The sequence below is a fragment of the Rana temporaria genome, chromosome 11 (genome assembly GCF_905171775.1).
Source record: "Rana temporaria chromosome 11, aRanTem1.1, whole genome shotgun sequence".
NCBI lineage: Eukaryota > Metazoa > Chordata > Amphibia > Anura > Ranidae > Rana > Rana temporaria.
The window spans coordinates 50,586,854-50,608,848 of record NC_053499.1 but is presented as its reverse complement, the minus strand read 5'-3'; the positions used below and the strand labels follow the sequence as shown (position 1 = coordinate 50,608,848).

The following is a 21,995-nucleotide window of genomic DNA, read 5'->3' as shown; positions in this document are numbered from 1 at the left end:
CTGTCACATCCTAGCTAATCCAGGGTTGTAATTTGCTCTACCAGACCTGGCAAATCTTAGTGTTTGCTTTTTTCCAAGTGGGTGGGTAAAATTATAGTATAGAAATATATATATTATATTACTTTGTGAACACAACTTTTATAACATATATATTATATTTTGTATGTAGGTATAGCCAAAACCTTTTTAGTTTTAGATACTGTATACACGGGTTAAAACCCTATCAGATTTTGTTTTGATTTTTTGCTGTCTATATCCCACTGGGGAGATTTCCCCTCACTGCTTGTCCTGAAGATGCAACAGGAAATTAGAGGAAATCTTCCCAAAGTAAGAGTGATTGCCATCTTATGCTGCGTACACACGGTCGGAATTTCCAAGGAAAAAAGTCAGATGGAATCTTTTCATCGGATATTCCGACTGTGTGTGTGCCCCATCAGACTTTTTCTGTTGGAAATTCCGACGGAGTTAAAAAAGAGAACGGAAATTTTTTTATCGGAAATTCCGTTCGTCTGTAGGGAACTCCCACGGAGAAAAAAACATGCATGCTCAGAATCATTTTGACGCATGCTCGGAAGCATTTAACTTCATTTTTCTCGGCTCATCGTAGTGTTGTACGTCACTGCGTTCTTAACGGTCGGAATTTGGTTGACAGCGTGACAACTTGAATGGAATATTGTAGGAAAAATCAGTCTGAGTTTATCCCGTCATGTGTACGCGGCATTGGACAGTTGTTGCTAGAATGTTTGTTCCTATTGGTTAATTGATCCTATTTTTTGCTCTGTTGATAACTGTACAATTTCGGATTTCTCATTGCTTTCTGTCAAATAAAGGGGATTTTCTCCCCAGTGGGGGCCCAGGAAACAATAACAACTTGATAGAGTGTCTAACTTTCCCCCACTATCCAGAACTAATAAGAAAAACAAATCGCATTTACATACACTTTTAATGTAAATTAATGTACATTTGTTTATATGTAACATTTCTACATTTTTATACTCAATATTTTTAAAAATTGTAGGATAGATACCTGCTCATCTAAGATTCCATGAGTCAGATGTTTGGTTGTATTGGTCTTATCTTCAGTTGATGAACATCCAATCTGCTGCTATTACATCTACTACATGCTGTATATAGAATGTTCATATATACTTATTAAAGCTGTATGTTTAAAGAGAAACTAGGGTGGATTTACTGAAGGAAAATAGACTGTGTACTTTGCAAGCGCAGATGCACTCTGCAAGTGCAGTTGCTCCAGAGCTTAGTAATTGAAACAAAGCTCTGCTGACTTCCACCATCAAGTCATGTGCAGGCAAAATGTTTTTTCTGCCCTTGCATGTGATTAGGTATTGCTGTGTCAGCATATTGGCATTGTCAATTTGCCAGTCATGTGACAGTGTTCAGGCCTAGCGATTGTCTGCCGGGCCTCTGTACAGGGCAGCTGGTCACATATTCTCCTATACCTGGAAGGTATTCTCATCCTCTTTTGAGGAGTAAGGAGGTGCAAGCAAGTAAAGGTGGGGTAAATATGAAGGGGTTCTCATGCAATTTTCTTTGCATGAGAAAGTTGACGATGTCTCTTTAAAATTGAAAAAAAGTAATAATTATCGAAATAATTCATAACAATGTTCTATATGCCACTGTATTGGTTTGTGATGTAACATTATAAAAAATAAATATTCCCATTCTATAGACCAATGAGACATGGATAAATGACCATTGTGAAGAGGTCACATGCCATGGAAACAACATCACTACCCACAAGCCGGTGACCTGCCCTGAAGTCAAGGAGATAACTTGTACTAATGGCTTCCCACCAATTAAGAAAAAGAGTGCGGATGGTTGCTGTTACCACTACGAATGCCAGTGTAAGTTTATTAAATGAAGGACCTCCTTGCCAAGTGAGCATCTATATTATAATAGTAATTTCTGGATTTGATCTTAAACTGCAATTCTAACTAGTCCCCCACCCCAAAAAAACACCTAACACATACTAACTACCGCCTGACAATAGGTGAGTATATTCATCATTTTTAAACAGGGTAGTTAGTATAGGTGTTAGAAGAGGGGTGGGAGCAGTTTTAAGATTTTACATCTAAAAATGTATATGAAACTTTTTTTTGTTTGCTTAGAATATGTTTAAAGCAGAACTAACCCCCCCCCCCACCCCAGTTGATGTACATTTAAGGCATGATGAGAATGATAACTGTCACAGGTGCTTGTGCTCTCAGCCGAACTGTTAAGCTCTTAAATGGTTAAATGGTTTGTGTCACATGTGCAACACCATGGTAACTGCAGATCAAGCTGAGGCTAAGATGGCAGTTTCATTGGATGTAAAGGGATAGGAGGGTTTAGTTCCACTGTAAGTCTAAAGTTCTTTCACTTCCTCTCCTGGAGAAACCACAACAACAAGAAGTGAGAGGAATTATCCACAAATTGAGAGGGATTCCCCTCATAGCTATCAATGAAACAGTCCCCATTGGATGATTTACCCTTTCCTTTTGTACTGATGACAACTGTAATAAGTGGATTTCCTATCACTTACTGCTCAGTGGCAATGTTATCCAGGACAGATAGAGAAGGTTGAAATGTATGAAAACCCGAACAGTGAACTTCTCTTATTTTCTTCCTTCTGGCCTGTTAAATATACCATTGAATGTGTTTTGTAATATCTGTTTCAAGTGCAAATACGTGTTGATTTTTCGAAAAAAAAATTATAAGCTGATAACTTCCTACACACAAGAAGGGATTATAGAGATGAGGAAGGTGGAGGAAGATAAGGAGAGCTCTGTGTTTTTTTTTAAATCCATCAGAAGGTAGGCAGGGCTGACACCACATGTGCAGAGCAGAAAATATGCTGTGTTGTTATGACAACGAGGAAGTAAGGAGCACATTATCAGGGGAACTCAAAATGTACCTAATGACAAATTTCTGGTGGTAGTCTCCTTGAGAACTGCCTATGGCTAATCCAGGCAAGCATGTGCACCAATGTCAGTAATATTTCTAGCACATTCAGCAAATTCAGGTAGTTCCTACTACCACAACCTTAGCAACCTGTCACTATGGCAGCAACAAATTCTTAATAAAAATACCAACAGTTCCCAGATTAATCTGGCAGTAATTAAACAAACTCTGAACTGGTGTGCAGGATGTATGCCAGCACTCAGAGGGGCAGTGCCCATGCTGGGTTGCTGTCATGTATGTGACAGCTTCCCACACATTGCTACATTCCCATCCCCATTCAGATGGAATTTCTCAGCCAAAAACTAGATGTAGATGGGGATATAGTTGATGTCATTACCCAAATGTGGGCAAATGACTTGTCTTTGGATGGGCAGAGTCTGAGGGGAGCTGAGAAACTAGTCCCTCAGTTCCACTTTACTTTTGATTGACAGCATAGGATAGACCTTGAGGTGATTTAGTTTGCATTTGTAGCGCTATACAAGTTACTCACTCACTCACTCACTCATAGTGGGCCAATTCAAAAATGGCTATTGGACTCATTAGCGGCTATGGATGTATCCATTGCTGTGCATTGTCCTTCAAAAGTAAAGTGAAGCTGATGGGAAACTAGTTTCTCAGTTCCCCATCAGACTCCATCTGTCCAAGTACAAAACTCCTCAGCCATGAGTCTGCAGTGTGACACTTCTTCTTTAGTATAGACATGGACAGATTCATGTACCTGTTTGTTACAGGTTCATGAATAAAGTACAAGCACAGACACATTTGGTGCTGTGCCCCAACAAAATTCTAAAGGGTGTCCATGACACCTTTTATTAATTCCGAGCAAATCAATAATTTTCCTGCATTTGCAGCATGTTTAAAGAGATAAAACACAATGAAGTGGGCATGTATTGTGGAGATGTACTAAATATAGTCAGCATTAAAAACTCCATCCAAACTAAAATAAAACATTTAGTTTTAGCAAACCATACACTTTTAAAATAATTTGCTTTACATTGTGCAAGTGGATAATGATGCAGAAAAATTCTTGCCTTCTTACAGGTGTCTGCAGTGGATGGGGTGACCCACATTACATAACCTTTGATGGAACCTACTACACCTTCCTGGACAACTGCACATATGTCCTTGTTCAGCAGATCACTCCCAAGTATGACAATTTCCGCATCCTTGTTGACAACTATTTCTGCGATGCTGACGATGGCTTGTCCTGCCCACAGTCTATCTTGATCTACTATAAATCCAATGAGATTGTTTTAACACGTATGGTTTATGAAGGAAGGATGAAAAACAGGGTAAGATGCATATTTTTTTCATATGAGACGATATTTCCAGAGTTTATTGTATTGTTGTCCAGTTGGAATGACACTAAACAATATCCTTATTCTCCAAAACAATCCATACAGTTCCACTAATTAATGTCAGTTGCGAGGCAATGTTTTAGCGTTGTCAACTTGCAATAGAAACTGCTGTTACTTAAAAGGATTTCTAAGTATAAATTTTGCAATAGTAAACTTTGCCTGGGGGTCCTAGATGGGAGGAATAGTTCTGGGAGGAGGAAAGGGCCAAGATTATTCCTCACTATGGTATGCAGGGAGTGTCAGGCCTCGTACACACGACCAGTTTCCTCGGCAGAATTCAGCTTCCGACCGAGTTTCTGGCTGAATTCTGCCGAGAAACCCGGCCGTGTGTACACTTTCGGCCGAGGAAGCCGACGAGGAGCTCGGCGAGGAAATAGAGAACATGTTCTCTATTTCCTCGTTGTTCTATGGGAGCTCTCGCCCCGCCGAGCTCCTCGGCGGCTTCAGTGCTGAACTGGCCGAGGAACTCGATGTGTTTGGCACGTCGAGTTCCTCGGCCGTGTGTACGAGGCTTTACAGGTGAGGGTAGAGATCCTGTTGCCCATCTCTGACACTGTGAGTCAAATCTAATTTGGGAAAGGGTCCACAATCTAATATGACCTTGGGTAGAATTTGACTGTGTGGAGAATTTGTGTGTGGGTACACTGGGTGGCAGAATGTTTTAGTGTTTGAAAAAGTGCCAATTGGTCCAAGAAAGTAAAAATTGGGGCATGTTGTCCTAACTAACGAAAAGTAGTTCTTCTAAAGTGACCAATGAGTCCATGCAGGAAAGACATTCCAGAATTGTAGGCGCATAAAGGGCTCTCTAATGTTGTGTTATTAAATTTGTACACCTTTTAGCAGGTTGAGTACTAGGAAATGCCTGTACTGTTTCATGTTCATGTTAGTTTGATGGAGCAGGTATGAAACAGGTTGAAAAAGAAGAGGAATGTCAGCCATTAGGCAATTGACTGTAGACCAAAATGGTTGGATCAGGTGCAGTGCCATAATAATAAAAAATAATAATATAAATAGGCCTGTGCTATTCATGCAACTCCAGCAAGTGTCAGGCAGATCAGTTGAAATGTGGCATACAACTACTAGGGTCGGGTATCATCTGGTTCTGAATTTGTAATTCATCTCTCGAATGACAACATTAATAAAACCCTGGAGAGATAGGATATACCTAAATTCCCACACTTCCACTGTGAATTCCTTTGGAGAGAGTGTAAGGGACAAGTGCAAGTTGATATAAGATGGGACAATGATGTGTGGGAGAAGCATAGGCATTCAGGGGTGGGTGATAGAGCACAGTGTGATCTAGTGCAGGGGTCATTCAGGAACTGCTGGAGCTGAAAATAGGGCCATCTTGACACTGGGTTCACTTTGTTCATGGTATTCAAAGTGTGCAATTAGGAAAATTTGCCGCTGCTTAAAAACATTTAAAGCCTAGAATTTAGGTCAGGGTTTCAAGCTAAGAGAAAAAAAATAAAAAATGTTTTATAATTCTTGCACTGGATGTCAGAGTGAATCAGTGCTTGCTTCCTATAGGAATCATTTGGGATTGACTGTATCCTCCTCTCTCCACTCTACAGATTAGGTTCAACAATAACTGGATCGCTCCTGGTTTCACAAAAGATGGCATTGCCATCACCTCTGCTGGTATCAATATGAATGTGGAAATCGCAGAAATAGATGCCTTCATCTCATTCAGTGGAATGATCTTTGTCATTAACCTGCCATTTAGTAAATTTGCTTACAACACAGAAGGACAATGCGGTGTGTAAATGGCTTTCAATTACTTTCATTAATTATTAGGGTTACGGCTTTCTGAAAAGTTTTAGATTGTATTGTTAAGGCTGAGTGAAATAATTTTGATGCTTTTTCCCACAAAGGCACTTGCTCCAACAACAGCACTGAAGACTGTCGAATGCCAAATGGCAAGATTGTAAAAGATTGTTCTGCCATGGCTCCTCACTGGAGGGTCAATACCACAGCACCTGGCTGCAGTAAACCACCTCCTATAACACCACCACTTCCTCCAACTCCACCACCAACTTGTAAACCTTCAAAGTTATGTGATGTCATCTTAAGCGAGTAAGTTATATCATAGTTATATAATTAAAGGAATTTGCATAAATGTTCCTTTTTATTCACTTTACAAGCATGTTCCAGAATATTAAAATAAAACAATTTTTTTTAAAATCATTACTAATAAAGTGCCCAGGAAAAGTTAAAAAAATAAATCTACTTTATTTGCAAAATTCACCTTCATCCCAAGTTCACACTGAGCTGTGGGAATGAAGCCGTGCGAGTTCAGCTGAACTTGCACGATTTCACTCCCGCATGACAGTCCCGATTTCGGATGCGATTTCAGAGACATCTGTGCCAGTTTCTGCTCAGATGTAAATCTCAGCCTGAAATCACAAAAAGTAGTACAACTTTTTGAAATTGGTGCAGCGCCGCAGATGCGGCATAGCGCCGATTAGGACAGTGCCATTGATGGCAATAGCCGCCGATTTGACATGGGATTTGACATATCAAATCCCATGTCAAAACTCTTCAGTGTGAACCAGGGCCCAATCTAGAGTTTTATTGGGGCCACACACTGGCAAAGTCAACCATAGAAAGATGTGTAGAATTCCAACTTCAGCTTAGTCTTTTCCCACTGGCCCGCCCTTGATGTGTTACACTCTGGTTGGGTTTAATCAGTGGGTGATTATAACACCTTATTGTTTTTACACAGATGATGCATGACAGGTTCACTTTAATTGTAGAATGGTTATAATGCATGCTATGGTTTTTATACAGATGTTGCATGACAGGTTCACTTTAATTCAACTCCTCTCTTTCAAGTATCTTCGCTGAGTGCCACAAGATTATACCACCCAAGCCTTACCATGAAGGTTGCGTCTATGATGTCTGCCGGATTAGCAACGATACAGTGCATTGTTCCAGTTTGGAGATTTATGCTTCCATGTGCAGTGCCAATGGAATCTGTGTAGATTGGAGAGGAAAAACTGGAGGCCATTGCCGTAAGTTCTATAACAGACTCTAATTTAAAATGTCCATGTTGATTCTAATAACAGAAAAAATAATAATATCTATCTATCTGTGATCTAATTTTTTATTTTATTTTTTAAATATAGCATACAACTGTCCTGCTGGAAAAGTATATAATGCTTGTGGACCAATACATGCTAAGACCTGTGAGAACAAGTAAGAGATGTTAATAAACGTAAAGCATCCTTTTTTTTTGCATCACATCTTCCTTACTGAAACCCTGCCTGTTCATTGGTAATTGCTTCTCCTTCTTTAATAAACCACATCTCCTGAATTAGTTGGAGTTTTCAACGACTGTACCAAGCCAGAATATAAGGCCCACAGGGATTGGGAAAGCCATTTGAACAAGCTATACTACATGTATTCATGTATTGAAACATTAATGCTAAACCATAGAAGGCTTTGTATAAGGAAGAGTACTCAATCTAATCTTGTGTTAGGACTTCTGCTTATATTTTTCATGACTACAGTGAAACATTCTTTAGATCCAACCTGCATTAATCTAAACTTGATCAATTTTACTATATCATTTTAAACAGATTTTTGCCTATATTGGTATAGGCAAGGGCCACAATAATTAGTCCCAAATTGTGATCCATCACAGTTCGAATACCATTACTGTATTTTTATTTTTATAGAAAAATGGAAAATGTTGCTACCGGTACAACTGAAGGCTGCTTCTGCCCAGATGGAACAACCCTTTTCAACTCCTACTCTGATACTTGTGTCAAGAGCTGTGGTAAATATAAATTAAATGCCATCTAATTACAGAAACTAGTAATATGCAACTGAGAGGACTATAAAAAGTATAAATATACTGTAATTCTTAAATGTTTTCTTAATACGTAGTTCATTCTTAGATTTCACTTATGTCATGAAAATGAGTTTTCTTATTTCTATCTTACAGCTTGTGTTGGTCCTGATGGAATGCCCAAAGCTGTGAGTTTGACTTAAACATTTAATCATTAAAAATACAAATTAAATACCATTTATGTTTAGTCTGTAAATGTATTTACATATTTTAATGTGCACATTTTTTTTAGTATTATGAGTATTAATCATTCTCTAAAAATAGCATTTTTACTTTACAAACATTTTAACTAAACATAACCCCTTGTTTGTATGTTCTCTTCTACTGTGCAAAAAATGTTCTCATCCTTAAAAAAGACAGTTGTAAGCTAATAGATTGCAATGCGCAACAAACAGCTTGAAAATGACAGTTGTAAGATGATAGACTGCAAGAAAAAAACAGCAGTTTGCAAATGGCAGTTGGATGCTGAAAGGTTGAAATAAACAACCACATTTTGCAAATGACAGTTGGAAGCTGATGCAACACAAAAGTTTTACCTTTAATGCTAGTTCACACCAGACACGATTCCGTTCAGTTCCGTGGGCTTTTTATCTGCATAAAATGCATGCACAGTGTTTTCAATGTATTCCAATGGCTCTAGTTCACACCATGCAGTCAGTTTCTGGTCAGTTTATGTACCGGAAACTGACTGCATGGTGTGAACTAGAGCCATTGGAATACATGGAAAACACTGTGAATGCATTTTTAGTGCAGAAAAAAAGCGCACGGACCCGAACGGTACTGCATCTGGTGTGAACTGGCCCTTAAAACAATTTACATACAGCAGATTCTCCATACTGTGTTGTAAATTCTTCCTTCCCATGCCTCCTTCTTGTGCCTTTATACCTGATGTATATTTATGTGTATTGGGCCCCATTAAAATAAATGTATTTCTTTTTTCCCCGCTCATAATACCAGAAGATAAACATACTGGCCCGGATTCACAGACAGCGGCGCACATTTATGCCGCCCGTAGCGTATCTCCTGTACACTACGCCGACGCAACGCAGAGAGGCAAGCACTGAATTCACAAAGCCAGTGCTCCCAAAACTGCGCTGGGTTTTCTAGGCGTAAGCCGGCGTAGGTGGAAGTGGGCGTGAGCCATGCAAATGAGGCGTGACCCCATGCAAATGATGGGCTGAGCGCCAGACAGATACATATAATGAACGGCGCATGCGCCGTCCCGTGGATGCATCCCAGTGCGCATGCTCAGAATCACGTCGGAACTACTCCCTAAGATACGTCGGATCACTGCCTACGGCGTGAACGTAACCTACGCTCAGCCATATTCACGTCCAACGTAAACTGCGTAAAATACGACGGCTTGTGTTCCCTGGTGCAGCCCTTTGCATGGATGATGCTGAGTTACACCTCCTTTATGGGGCATAACTTTACGACGTACGCATAACTCACGCGCACTTGCGTCGGCCGCACGTACGTTCGTGAATCGCCGTATCTCCCTCATTTGCATATTTGAATGGAAAATCAGTGGGAGCGACAAATGAGTCCAGCGTAAATATGCGCCCACTCTACGCTGGCGTAGGCAAGTTACGTCGGTGGGATGAAGCCTGTTTTTAGGCGTATCTTAGTATGTGGGCCCGGCGCACAGATACAACGGCGCATATTTGCACTTACGCGGCGTATCTGGAGAAGTGCTTTGTGAGTCCGGGCCACAGTATAGTTATGTATTTAACAAAGAAATATTAGTTTTATACAAGTACAGGGTAAGTTTACGGAGACTTAAAAAATGTCCACACTCACTGCGTAAATAGTAAAGAGTTTTGTGACTCTAGAAAGGTGAGACTGTTTGTACAGTATTTTAGTCTTTTTGAGCAACATGTAAGTGAATCATCTTTTTTATATTCACAGCCTGCAGAGACCTGGACCAGTGGCTGCAAGAAGTGTGTCTGTGAAGCCAATTCCCTCACTGTTCAGTGTGAGCCACTGTCTTGCCCCAAACTAACACCCATTACCTGTGAAAAGGAAGGTGTCATCCCTGTGACTCGGACAAACCCAAAAGAACCATGCTGCATGGAGAATGTATGCGGTAAGTTAACATCTTATCTGTATATTTTATACAATCTAATCACTGATTATCCCATCTACTGCTGTAGAAATACTAACATTTGATCTGTCTGTCCATAGAATGTAACAGTACCTACTGTTTGCACAAGGAAAAGAAGTGTGAAACTGGATTTGAAGCTATTCCTGTACTTCTAGAGGGTGACTGCTGTCCAAAATATGAGTGCAGTAAGTACCTAATTAAGATTCCTTCACTTAGATGTACTCCATGCTTGAAAAAGTTCTTAGTACTGTTTGAAACATCGCAGTTGTTTCTATAGGAAATTTTTAAACAATTAACTTTGTGCTGACCTACAATGGATTTCATTTAGGCGCCGATTTGATTATTTCAGATAAAAGTTTTCAGTGCACATCACCTTGTAGAAGAAAATATTTTTTTTTATCTTGCACTTATTTTACCATCAAAAGCAGACCACAGTGCATTTATTAAAGCTGTACATTGTTTTTAGCAGTTACATTGCAAAGTGATTTTTTTACTTATCATACTTGTCTTAATTTTAGTGCACAATTTGTCATTATTCAACATTTACAATAGCGTTGTAGAAAACAAATTTGATGGTATCATCACATTAAGAATATCCTAAATATTCTCATATTTTTTCCACAGTTGTAATGCCAGTCTGTGTTTATCATGATGAAATTTATAAGGTAAGAAACCTCTGGACAGCAAAACATGGCATTTGCCTGAGGAAAAAAAGGCCAACATGTGTGATTTTATTATAATGATTTAATATAATTATATGGCTTATATGGCAACATAAAGTATATAATAGAGGAAAACTATTTTTGAGGTTTTGGATAGGGTAGGTATAGATATTTACCACCAGAACAACAATTCACCCATCAACACTGACTTAATCCCTCCTGGGGGGGAATCCATCCCTATCAGGAGAACACAGTGATTATACTAGCTGCTGGCAATAATTGCATGCAAAATCTGTCAGGCTGACTGATTGTACCCAAGTTAATCGACCAATCAATTTGGGTACATTCAGCCTGTCCATACATGGTTCAAATTCTCGACCAGTCCCTGCTGAACCAGCTGGGATTTGAACCGTCTATGGCTGGCTTGTTTGTTATATTTGAAAATAAATTACTTCATAGTACAATCAACAAGAGCTTGATACAAAATGGACCTTGACAATACTGGCCTCAAAAAAATATCTTCTAGTTAATCTATAGACAAAAATATGTTACCATACAAAACAATACTTTTTTCATAGTTTTACCTTTAATTTTAAAACAACTACTGTAGATATAAAAGTGCACGTGTTAAGCCTCGTACACACGCTCAATTTTCTCGGTAAGAACCAGCAAGAAAACTGCTGGCAGAGCTTTCTTGCGTGTGTAGGAGGCTTTCAGGTTTCTCGTCTAGAAATCTGCCCAGAATCTCGACGAGAAAAATAGAGATCCAGCTCTCTATTTTCTCGTTGAGATTCTTGTCGGCCTGTTTTCCGACAAGAAAACCGAGCGTCTATACTTACCTGTCGCCATGGAAACCCGCGCAAGCTCGAAATTACTTTGACGCATGCACGGTAGCTTCAACGGCATAGGTAGGGTGAAGCAAGATGGCGGCGATGACATCGAATGTGATGAGCGCATGCTCGTCGTACGCGATGATGTCACCGAGTTCTTACCTTTCAAAAGAATCGCGGTTCTTTTGAAAGGAGTGTCTGTACACTCGGGCGGCAAGATATTCTTGCCAAGAATCTCGTCAGGAAAAACAAAGTTTTCTTTAATTTGTCCCTTATTTTGTACAATGCATGGCAAAATTATTTCCCAATTAATTAAATGTGAATTCTTTTTTTTAAATTTTTGCATATTTTTGCTAATATAACACAAACAAATGAATGAACCCAATAAACAAATATAGAAAAAGTTTAAATATTATTTTAAAAAAAATTAAAAATAAATCGCAGAACAGGACAAGAACAGTTAAGGAAAAATGCAAATATTGAAATTGCTAAGGCTAATTTAGGTTAATAAGTTTACTAAGGCCTCGTACACACGGCCGAGGAACTCGACGTGCCAAACACATCGAGTTCCTCGGCCAGTTCAGCCCTGAAGCCGCCGAGGAGCTCGGCGGGACGAGAGCTCCCATAGAACAACGAGGAAATAGAGAACATGTTCTCTATTTCCTCGTCGAGCTCCTCGTCGGCTTCCTCGGCCGAAAGTGTACACACGACCAGTTTCCTCGGCAGAATTCAGCCAGAAACTCGGTCGGAAGCTGAATTCTGCCGAGGAAACTGGTCGTGTGTACGGGGCCTCAGGGGTTTGAGTGTGATTAATGTATAGCTGAAATACATATATAAAATCTTTTAAAAATAATCCTTACAAATGTACAATTAGGGGTCTAATATAGACCAATCGCAAATATTTATTTTATTAAATAAATGATAGCATTATATGGAATTTAACCCCCTTTTTTCCATTCATAGCCTGGACATCCAATCCCTCAAGCTAAAGATTCATGTCATGAATGTGAATGCTCATATGAAATAGATGCCGTGACCTTACTGCATTTGGTGAATTGCACACCCATTGCTTGCAAGAAGGAATGTGACAAGGTTAGACTTCAGCCTGGGCAATGACAATTATAAGAGTATAACATTTTTATAGTGTCTCTAACTGCTGTTGATTTTTTTGTTTTAGGGCTTCCAGTACATGGATGTACAGGGTCAATGCTGTGGTCACTGTGTACAGGTTGAATGTATAATGAAGATGAAAAATGATGAAATTATGACTATTCCGGTAAATACCTTTCTTTTCTATAGTATTAGCTGGTTAGAAACCAGCCCTTACTGTGTTATCCTTCAATGCCCTTACTTTAACTACTTGCCAACCACTCTATAGCCAATTAATTGCTACAGCGCAGTACCGGCTCTATTCACTGCTGTCAGCATGTGGAGGAAGAGAGATAAAAGCCAATAATCGGCTTCTGCCAATCTGTATCCACCACTGCTGCCAATCTGTGCCCACCACTGCTGCCAATCAGTGCCCACCAGTGTCTCCTCATCAATATCACCTATCAGTGCTGCCTACCACTGCTCATCAGTGACACCTACAAGTGCCCAACAGTGTTCGTCTACCAGTGCCCATAATTGGCACACATTAGCGCCTATCAGTGCCAACTATCAGTGCAGCCTCATCAGTGCCCACCAGTGCAGCCTATCAATGCCTATCAATGCAGCTTAGCAGTGCCCATCAGTGCTGCCTCATCAGCACACATCAGTGAAGGAAAAAAATTATCCGTTTGCAAAACAAACTATTTATTTTACTATTTTTTTAATACTTTTCTTCAAAATTTTCTGTCTTTATTTGTTTATTTAGAAAAAAAGTAAAAAACCCAGTGTTGATTAAAAAAACACAAAACATTTTAATTTGGGTACAGTGTTGCATGACCATGAAATTGTCATTCAAAGTGTGACAGCGATGAAAGCTGAAAATTGGCATGGGCATGAAGGGGGTGAAAGTGGGGTGGGCAAGTGGTTAATTTGAATTTGGTTTGCTTGTCATTTAGAATTGTGTATAATGGAGATGCTGCAATAGTTGAAACTCCACATACATGTAAAACAAAATCTGTTTGTGTGTGTGTGGGATGGGGTATTTGCTCATTAAAAAAAAAAAAATATAGCAAGTAGACTAATCAACTGAATTATATATTTTAAGAATATTTTAATTTTGTTTTCTAGCCTGGTGAGATCTGGTCCCCCTCTGCTGACAACTGTACTTACCATCAATGTGTCCAGAATGGAGAGCATTTTGACATTCACATCACAAGCAAGGAATGTGCTGTCCCCAGTGAGAAAGATTGTCCACTGGTAAGCATATCATTTTGCAAAAATAAAATATTTAATTAGAAAAAAAAAAATATTCTGGTTCAAATATCAAACAATGTTTTGTTTCTCTCAGGGCTACAATTATGAAAAGGATGAAGGGGAATGCTGTGGCAAATGTATACAGGTGGCTTGCGTAATGAAAATGAAGGACGGTACTACACAGGTTCTGCAGGTACAGCTTGATGAATCAGTGATGTTTAGTGATATAAGAGTTCACATTTGGATTCTGTTGCTTTTGCAGTGCTACTTCATTTACAAAAAGAGACATTAATGTAAATAATAAGAAACTGTTAAAAAAATATGACTTAGACTGGATAATGGTACAACAATTTAATGGAATGTATCAGATTTATTTAGGCAGTTTGTTGCAAAATAGGAAGTGCAATGACTTGTAGATACCAGCAAAATTTTAGCCTATTGAAGATAGATCAGTGAAAAATGCTCTTTGTCTTACTGAGAAACAGGAGGGGACCCGGTGGGGGCAGTTTTTCCCGGTACCAATACTACAAGATATGTTAGATTGGTGACCTTTGTGAAGATACATCACCATTTAGGCATAGGTCAGATTAGAAATCAAAGTCAGTGACACTTGCTGGAAATTGTATGATAACCTGCTCCCCAGTAAGACCCATATCTAGGAAAAATAACCCTTCTACCACCAGCTTATTTAGCAGTTTTGGGATATCATGTGACTGAATGCAAAGTGATGCAAAGAAAGATGATGCTAGAAGATGTTAAAAGATGTCCCACAATAAAACATGTCCTTTGGCACATGGCACATTTTACATGCTACACTTTATTTTGCCCATATAAATGTGCCTCGTCATAAAATAAATACTTGATTGTGTTTGCCCTCTAGGCTTAAGGTCTCAGTTTCCCCCTGTTGAGTAAAATAGCATAAAACCGATGTGCTTCACTGGACATAATCCAGCACTCAATATATGTTAAAAAATATATCAGTCATAGCATCATAAAAGCCCAAAACAGCATCCAAGAGGAAGGCTTTTAGTGGGATGAAATGTGGTAAACAACTGAATCTAGACTCCCTAACTTCAGGAGCAAATTAACCACACTGATTGCAAAGCTAATAACTACACCTCTGAAAATTATATTGTACATTTTGTTGCTTTTATCTGAGGTTCCTATATTTTATTCATATAAATATCGTTCTTTTCTTTGAAACATTTTAGCCTGGTGAAACATGGAGTCCATCCAATGAACCATGTACCAAATATAAGTGCGAAATTACTGAGGGCCAGTACATTCCTACGGAAATCCCAACATCTTGTCCAAGTGAGGAGTGTCCATTGGTAAGTTTTATTTTTATGTAAAAAGGTAGAACAAGTATACAAGGGTAATGGCCCTCTTATTGGGTATTTTTATTGCCATCCAAACCTTTCTGTAATGCATCCATGTTGTTTTCATTTGGAACTTGATAATCCTTAAATGTACCTACCGGTGATGCTGAAATGCCCTCCATGCTGCTTCTCTCATACAGAAAACCTGATGTAGATTACATTCCATTAATAAAAAGTTTCTCACTGCCATCACTCAGGCTGTAACCTGCACTGGAATATTGAATGTAATTAGCAATGCAGGAAACATAAAAAGTGGAAGTTACAGCTCATCTATACAGGATTTTGACGTTTAGATCCATATGAATGCAGCAGCCACCCAAAGGCAGTCAAAGCAGCTTGTTGTTAATTTTTCAGGTTTTTAACTAGGGGAGGACATTAGGGAATAACCAAAACAGGGAGAGTAATAACATGCTTTAAACAAAGCATGGAAAATTATGTTTGGCCAGAATGTCGATGTAAAATATGTAAAATATTGAGCTAAATGTTTTTAAAACCATGAGGCCTCTTACACACGATAGGTTAAACAAAGGACAACGGTCTGATGGACCGTTTTCATCGGTCAAAACCGATCGTGTGTGGGCCCCATAGGTTATTTAACCATCGGTTAAAAAAAAGCCAACTTGCTTTAAATGTAATCCACGCATGCTCAGAATCAAGTCGACGCATGCTTGGAAGGATTGAACTTCATTTTTTTTCAGCTTGTCGTTGTTTTTTACGTCACCGCGTTCTGACACAATCGTTTTTTTAACCGATGGTGTGTAGGCGCGACGGACCATCAGTCAGCTTCATCGGTTAACCGATGAAAATTGTCCATCGGTCCGTTCTCATCGGATGGACTGATCGTGTGTACGAGGCTTGAGTCCACACTGGAAATTCAAATGTACTTATTAATAAAAGAAAGGGGGTCTTTTGAATTTATATCAGCTGTTTTAACACACAAATCAATGTGAATGCAAAAGCTACTTAAAACAGATTGAAGAACCCCATAAATTGCTAAAAGACCCCTTGAGCAACTCAAGGGCAGGTCACAACAATTCAGAAGCACCTGATACTGCATTTGACTTGCTTCTGAGTATGATATTCAGTGTTCAGCCATAAGGATCCTCTATAGATCTGTGTGTGCTTTCTGACTTAATGCTGTATAGCATTAGTAGCTTACTGATTCATTTTATTTGTTGCTCAAAACAGCTCTTTAAAGTGAATCCATCCAAAAAAATCTATAAGCAGTTATAGATTTCAGACACCCAAATATACTTGAACAGGCCTATATGAGATTTCCCTGCTGCTGCTATGGGTAGTTGTCAGGATATTCTAAAAAGGCAAAGCTTAGACAATTCCACTACCTTCTACCTACCACCAATTCCTATTGGCCCATCAGTATGAGAGGCTGCTTCACTAGCCAATAGGTATGTGTGTGTATTAGCAGGAGGTGAGCGAGCTTCCATACTACCTGGAAGTGTCGAAACTGATTAAAATATTCTGTCAGAAGGATTTCAATTGCTGCAAGTAATACCAAGATTTTTTAGGATTTTAACTAGCAACGCCACACTCTGTAAATAAAATATATTTGCACTTATTTAAATACTGATTATTGTCTCTTTTCTTTCAGGGAACCAAGTATGAGAAGGCGGAAGGAGAATGCTGTGGCAAATGTATACATGTGGCTTGCGTAATAAGACTGAAGGATAATACTACAAAGATTTTGCAGGTACATCTTAATGAATCAATGCAGATTAGTGATATCATAATAGGTGCTGTATCTCTGATACCTAAGCAGAGATGACAATTCTAGTACTATATGTCTTATGTCATTTCTGGGATTCCATCATCCATGCAGCAGCCTTCCTAAACCTCATTATCTGTGCAGATGTTTGAAAACATAACGCAAAAGCATTTTGAATTATATGACATGTGTAGCAATTACAAAATTCCTAAATTCCATCCATTGTGGAGGCCTGTTGTATGATAAAATGTGGGAAGGAACTAAACTGGGACACTTTATTCTCAATTCCAAATGTGCCTGAGAATAAGATTCTAAATTTAATATTTATGTATCTAAGGTTTCTAAATGTATTTTGTTTAAATAAAAAATATTCTTCTTTTGTTTAAATTTAATAAAAAAACAGCCTGGTGATACATGGACCCCACCTGATCAACCATGTGTAAAATACGAGTGTGAAATTATCGATGACCAGTTCAACCCAACAGAAATCAGAAGAGCTTGTCCAATTGAAGACTGTCCACAGGTAAGTTTATATATTTAAAAAATAATTTTAGTCTAAATGATCAATTTCACTTGAATTCCTATAGGGGGTACAACTCTCCTAATGAGTATTTTGATTTTCAATCTCTGCTATACTTATGTTTAAAACATACGTTTGTAACAATGGGAGGGCATTTGGGGCAAAGAAAACAGGGACAGCGATATCAAGCTGGGAATACAAGAAAAAAATATTTCAAAAATATTTTTGAGGTCATTTGTTGTGCAGAAACTGCTATCTGCAAAAATAAAGAATTGTGTTAGACTTTTCAGAAAAACAGCTAGTCCAGCTTTATTATGTGCCATTTTCTTGCAATCAGTGTATTGCTTATATTAATACATGTTTACTTTTTCTCAGGGCTACAAATATGAGAATATTGAAGGGCAATGCTGTGGTAAATGTGTACAGGTTTCTTGTGTTATGAAACTGAAGGACAACACTACAAAGATTTTGCAGGTAATTAATGCTGATGTTTTAAAATTAATAAGCATTGCATCCCTTGCATCTAAGTAAGATTGACAATTCCGGTGCTATATGTCTTATTTTTATTCCTGACCTCGAGTTCTGTGCAGACACCTGAAAACGTAGATTTACAAAACATATTTAACATTATTTGGCATCTGCAGCATTAAAAAAAGTGCTAAACTGGTCAGTGGAGACAGTGGAGACAGGGCCATCTTAAATATTGCTTGGACCCTGGGCAAACATTTCCTTGGACCCTTCCGAATCCACGTATTAACTATTTGGGAGCATTATGGGCATTGTTGGCTCAAGGGGAAGCTTCATTGGACCGTGCAACAATAAATGGGCCTGGGGCAGCTTCCCTTTTGCCCTATGTTAAAGATGGCCCTGCCTGGAGGCATGCAGTGAGTTAAAATGTGGGAAGGAATTAAAGTGGGAATCTTAATATTCAGGACCAAATAGGCCAATCTGATAGTAGACATGTGCAGATTGTTTTATTCCGAATTGAGATTCGGACAAATTTTTGTTTTTCGGAAATCTGGATGTATCCGGATTTCCGATATACAATAGTACCAAATTTTTACTTTAGAATTAGAATCAACTCGAATAGTAATTAAATCAATTTTGAATAGTTTTCTAATTGGAATAGTTTTGAATTTGAAAAGTTTTCAAATTCTAATAGTTTTCCAATTTCCAAAGAGGATAAAATAGAATAGAAAATAAAGAAATTAAGATAGAAAAAATATATAATAGAATAGAAAAGAATATAACAGAAAAAAACTAAAAACAGAACAAAATAGAAAATAAAAGAAAAAAATAGAATAGAAACAAACAGAATAGAATAAAATAGGAAGAATACAACTATCTTCTGAAATTTGAATTTGAATATATACGAAAAGAAAAGAATAGAATAAAAAAAATTGAATAGAATCTAAAAAATTGAATAGAACAGACTATAATAGAAGAGAAAAGAATAGGATTAAAAAAAAATTGAAAAAAAATAATATAACCATTTCCCAAAATTCTAATATATAATCAATTCAAATTTAAATAGAATAGAAAAAGAATTGATTCGAATATAATAGAAAATAAAAGAATAGTATAGAAAAAAACAACAGAATAGAAGAGAATAGAAAGAATAAAACCATCTTCTGAAATTCAAATAGAATACATTTGAATAGAAAAGGATAGAATAGAATAAAATAAAATAAACAAATATAAAAATAATATAATTTTAAAAACAATAGAATAGATTAGAATAGAAATAACCATTTCCCAAAATTCAAATTGAATTTGAATAGAATAGAAAATAATAGATTAGAATAGGAAGGTGGTTATATTCTTTCTATTCTATTATGTTGTTATTTTCTATACTATTCTGTTATTTTCTATTCTATTATTTTCTATTTGTTTTCCGTTTTGAATTGACTCTTTTTGAATTTTGAGAAATGGTTACATTATTCTATTTATATTATTGTTTTTTTTATTATAATATTTTTTTTCTATTCGAATTTCAGAGAATGGTTATATTCTATTTTATTATATTCTTTTTTTTATTCTATTCTCTTCTATTTGTTTTTATTCCAATCTATTCTGTTCTTTTATTTTCCATTCTATTCTGTTTTACTCTATTATATTATATTCTTTTATTGTCTGCTATATTCTATTTTATTATATATTTTTTTCTGTTTCATTGCTTTATTTTCTATTCTATTTTATTCTCTTTGGAAAATGGAAAACTATTTGAATTTGAAAACTATTCGAATTAGAAAACGTTTCAAATTCAAATCTGAAAACTTTTCGAATTTGGAAACTATTTGAATTTGAGAATTATTTGAAATTGATTTGAAAACTATTCAAATCTGAAAACAAAAAAAAAAAACAGAAAATTTTAATCGATTTGAATACAAATAAAAAAAACAAATTCCGAAAATGAATTAAGCAGATTAAAGGAATTTAACTAAACAAATATATGTAAATAACGAATTGAAACAAAACATTTTTTTTGGTCTGCACATGTCTATCTGACACTATAATGGTGAAAATTACATTTCTTTTTTTTCTTTTTTTTTGTATCTGAGATTTCTACTTTTTATTTACATACACAATGTTCTTTTCTAGCCTGGTGAAACATGGAGCTCACCTGATCAACCATGTGTCAAATATGAGTGTGAAATTATCGACGATCAGTTCAACCCAACAGAAATCAGAAGAGCTTGTCCAATTGAAGACTGTCCACTGGTAGGTTTTTTTCCTTTACTAAAAGCAATTTCTAGTTTAATTTATAGCTTACATTTAAATACTTTCAATTCAATAAAATTTTCATCCAGACCGTGCTGCACTACACTAGTCCATGCCACTTCTTTCTATTGTGTGTAACTCATTGATCTTGGAGAGGTCGTGCTGGTGTTGGAGCATCCTCCATGCTGCCTTTCTACACAGAAATTCTGATGTAAAATGAATTTAATTAAAAAGCCACTACAGCCGCATTGGAAGTTTGAACTGATTTAAATCTACATACAAATCGGTGTGAATACAAAACATGCTAAAAGTAGTCTGAAATGTCTCTCTACTGTTTATGTAATATGCTTAGTGGCAATGATCAGGTTTGTTACAATGGATGGGTATTAGGGGCAAAGAAAATAGGGAAAGCAATAACACACTAGGAATTAAAAAAAAAAACTGTATTCATTGGTGTATAACACACACCCTAGTTTTAAGAGGTACGTTTCAGAAAAAAACTTTCGGGAGCCCCCTGCATGGCACACAGACCCCTGCACTCCCAGGAGTCTCCCCGCACAGTACTCAGACCCCCTGCACTCCCAGGAGCCTCCCTGCACAGTACACAGACCCCTGCACTCCCAGGAGCCCCCCTGCACAGTACACAGACCCCTGCACTCCCAGGAGCCCCCTGCACAGTACACAGACCCCCTGGGCTCCCAGGAGCCCCCCTGCCTAGTACACAGACTCCTGCACTCCCAGGAGACCCCCTGCACAGTACACAGACCCCTGCACTCCCAGGAGCCCCCCTGCACAGTACACAGACCCCTGCACTCCCAGGAGCCCCCTGCATAGTACACAGACCCCATTCATTCCCAGGAGCCACCATGCACAGTACACAGACCCTTGCACTCCCAGGAGCCCCCCTGTACAGTACACAGACCCCTGCACTCCCAGGAGCCCCCCTGCACAGTACACAGCCCCCTGCACTCCCAAGAGCCCCCTACACAGTACAGAGACCCCTGCACTCCCAGGAGCCCCCCTGCCTAGTACACAGACCCCTGCACTCCAAGGAGACCCCCTGCACAGTACACAGACCCCTGCACTCCCAGGAGCCCCCCTGCACAGTAAAAAGACCCCTGCACTCCCAGGAGCCACCTGCACAGTACACAGACCCCTGCACTCCCAGGAGCCCCCTGCACAGTACACAGACCCCTGCATTCCCAGGAGCCACCCTGCACAGTACACAGACTCCTGCACTCCCAGGAGCCCCCCTGTACAGTACACAGACCCCTGCACCCCCAGGAGACCCCGAGTCTCCTGGGACAGCACTGCCAGCATACTTTAAAATAAAATAAAATCACTGCCAGCCCCTTTAATATACTGCTTCTTCTGTGTCATTGTCATAGCAAACTGAAGCTTCTAAATACCTCAATAATGCCAATGTAAAATATGTAAAATATTGAGATAAGTGTTTTCACAACCATGAGTCCACACTGGAAATTCAAATGTACTTATTAATAAAAGAAAAGGGGTCATTTGAATTTATCTCAGCTGTTAGC

At 38.2% G+C, this 21,995-nt stretch overlaps 1 protein-coding gene across 11 annotated transcripts in view; it reads left to right on the top strand.

Moving 5' to 3' along the window:
• Positions 1-21,995, top strand: part of LOC120916761 (mucin-5AC-like) — a 295,447-nt gene that overhangs the window by 262,980 nt on the left and 10,472 nt on the right. For 5 of the 11 annotated variants that reach the window (XM_040327689.1, XM_040327690.1, XM_040327687.1 and 2 more), the window contains 20 exons: positions 1,691-1,865; positions 4,003-4,253; positions 5,894-6,077; positions 6,194-6,395; positions 7,155-7,333; positions 7,448-7,517; positions 8,000-8,100; positions 8,269-8,300; positions 10,081-10,258; positions 10,357-10,461; positions 10,901-10,941; positions 12,732-12,860; positions 12,946-13,044; positions 13,986-14,114; positions 14,206-14,304; positions 15,323-15,442; positions 17,100-17,198; positions 17,617-17,736; positions 18,109-18,207; positions 20,335-20,454. In XM_040327689.1, coding sequence (XP_040183623.1) covers positions 1,691-1,865; positions 4,003-4,253; positions 5,894-6,077; positions 6,194-6,395; positions 7,155-7,333; positions 7,448-7,517; positions 8,000-8,100; positions 8,269-8,300; positions 10,081-10,258; positions 10,357-10,461; positions 10,901-10,941; positions 12,732-12,860; positions 12,946-13,044; positions 13,986-14,114; positions 14,206-14,304; positions 15,323-15,442; positions 17,100-17,198; positions 17,617-17,736; positions 18,109-18,207; positions 20,335-20,454 — 2,532 coding nt within the window. The remainder of the gene's footprint in view (positions 1-1,690; positions 1,866-4,002; positions 4,254-5,893; positions 6,078-6,193; positions 6,396-7,154; positions 7,334-7,447; positions 7,518-7,999; positions 8,101-8,268; positions 8,301-10,080; positions 10,259-10,356; positions 10,462-10,900; positions 10,942-12,731; positions 12,861-12,945; positions 13,045-13,985; positions 14,115-14,205; positions 14,305-15,322; positions 15,443-17,099; positions 17,199-17,616; positions 17,737-18,108; positions 18,208-20,334; positions 20,455-21,995) is intronic. The other 6 variants (XM_040327694.1, XM_040327695.1, XM_040327688.1 and 3 more) reach the window with 5 other exon arrangements.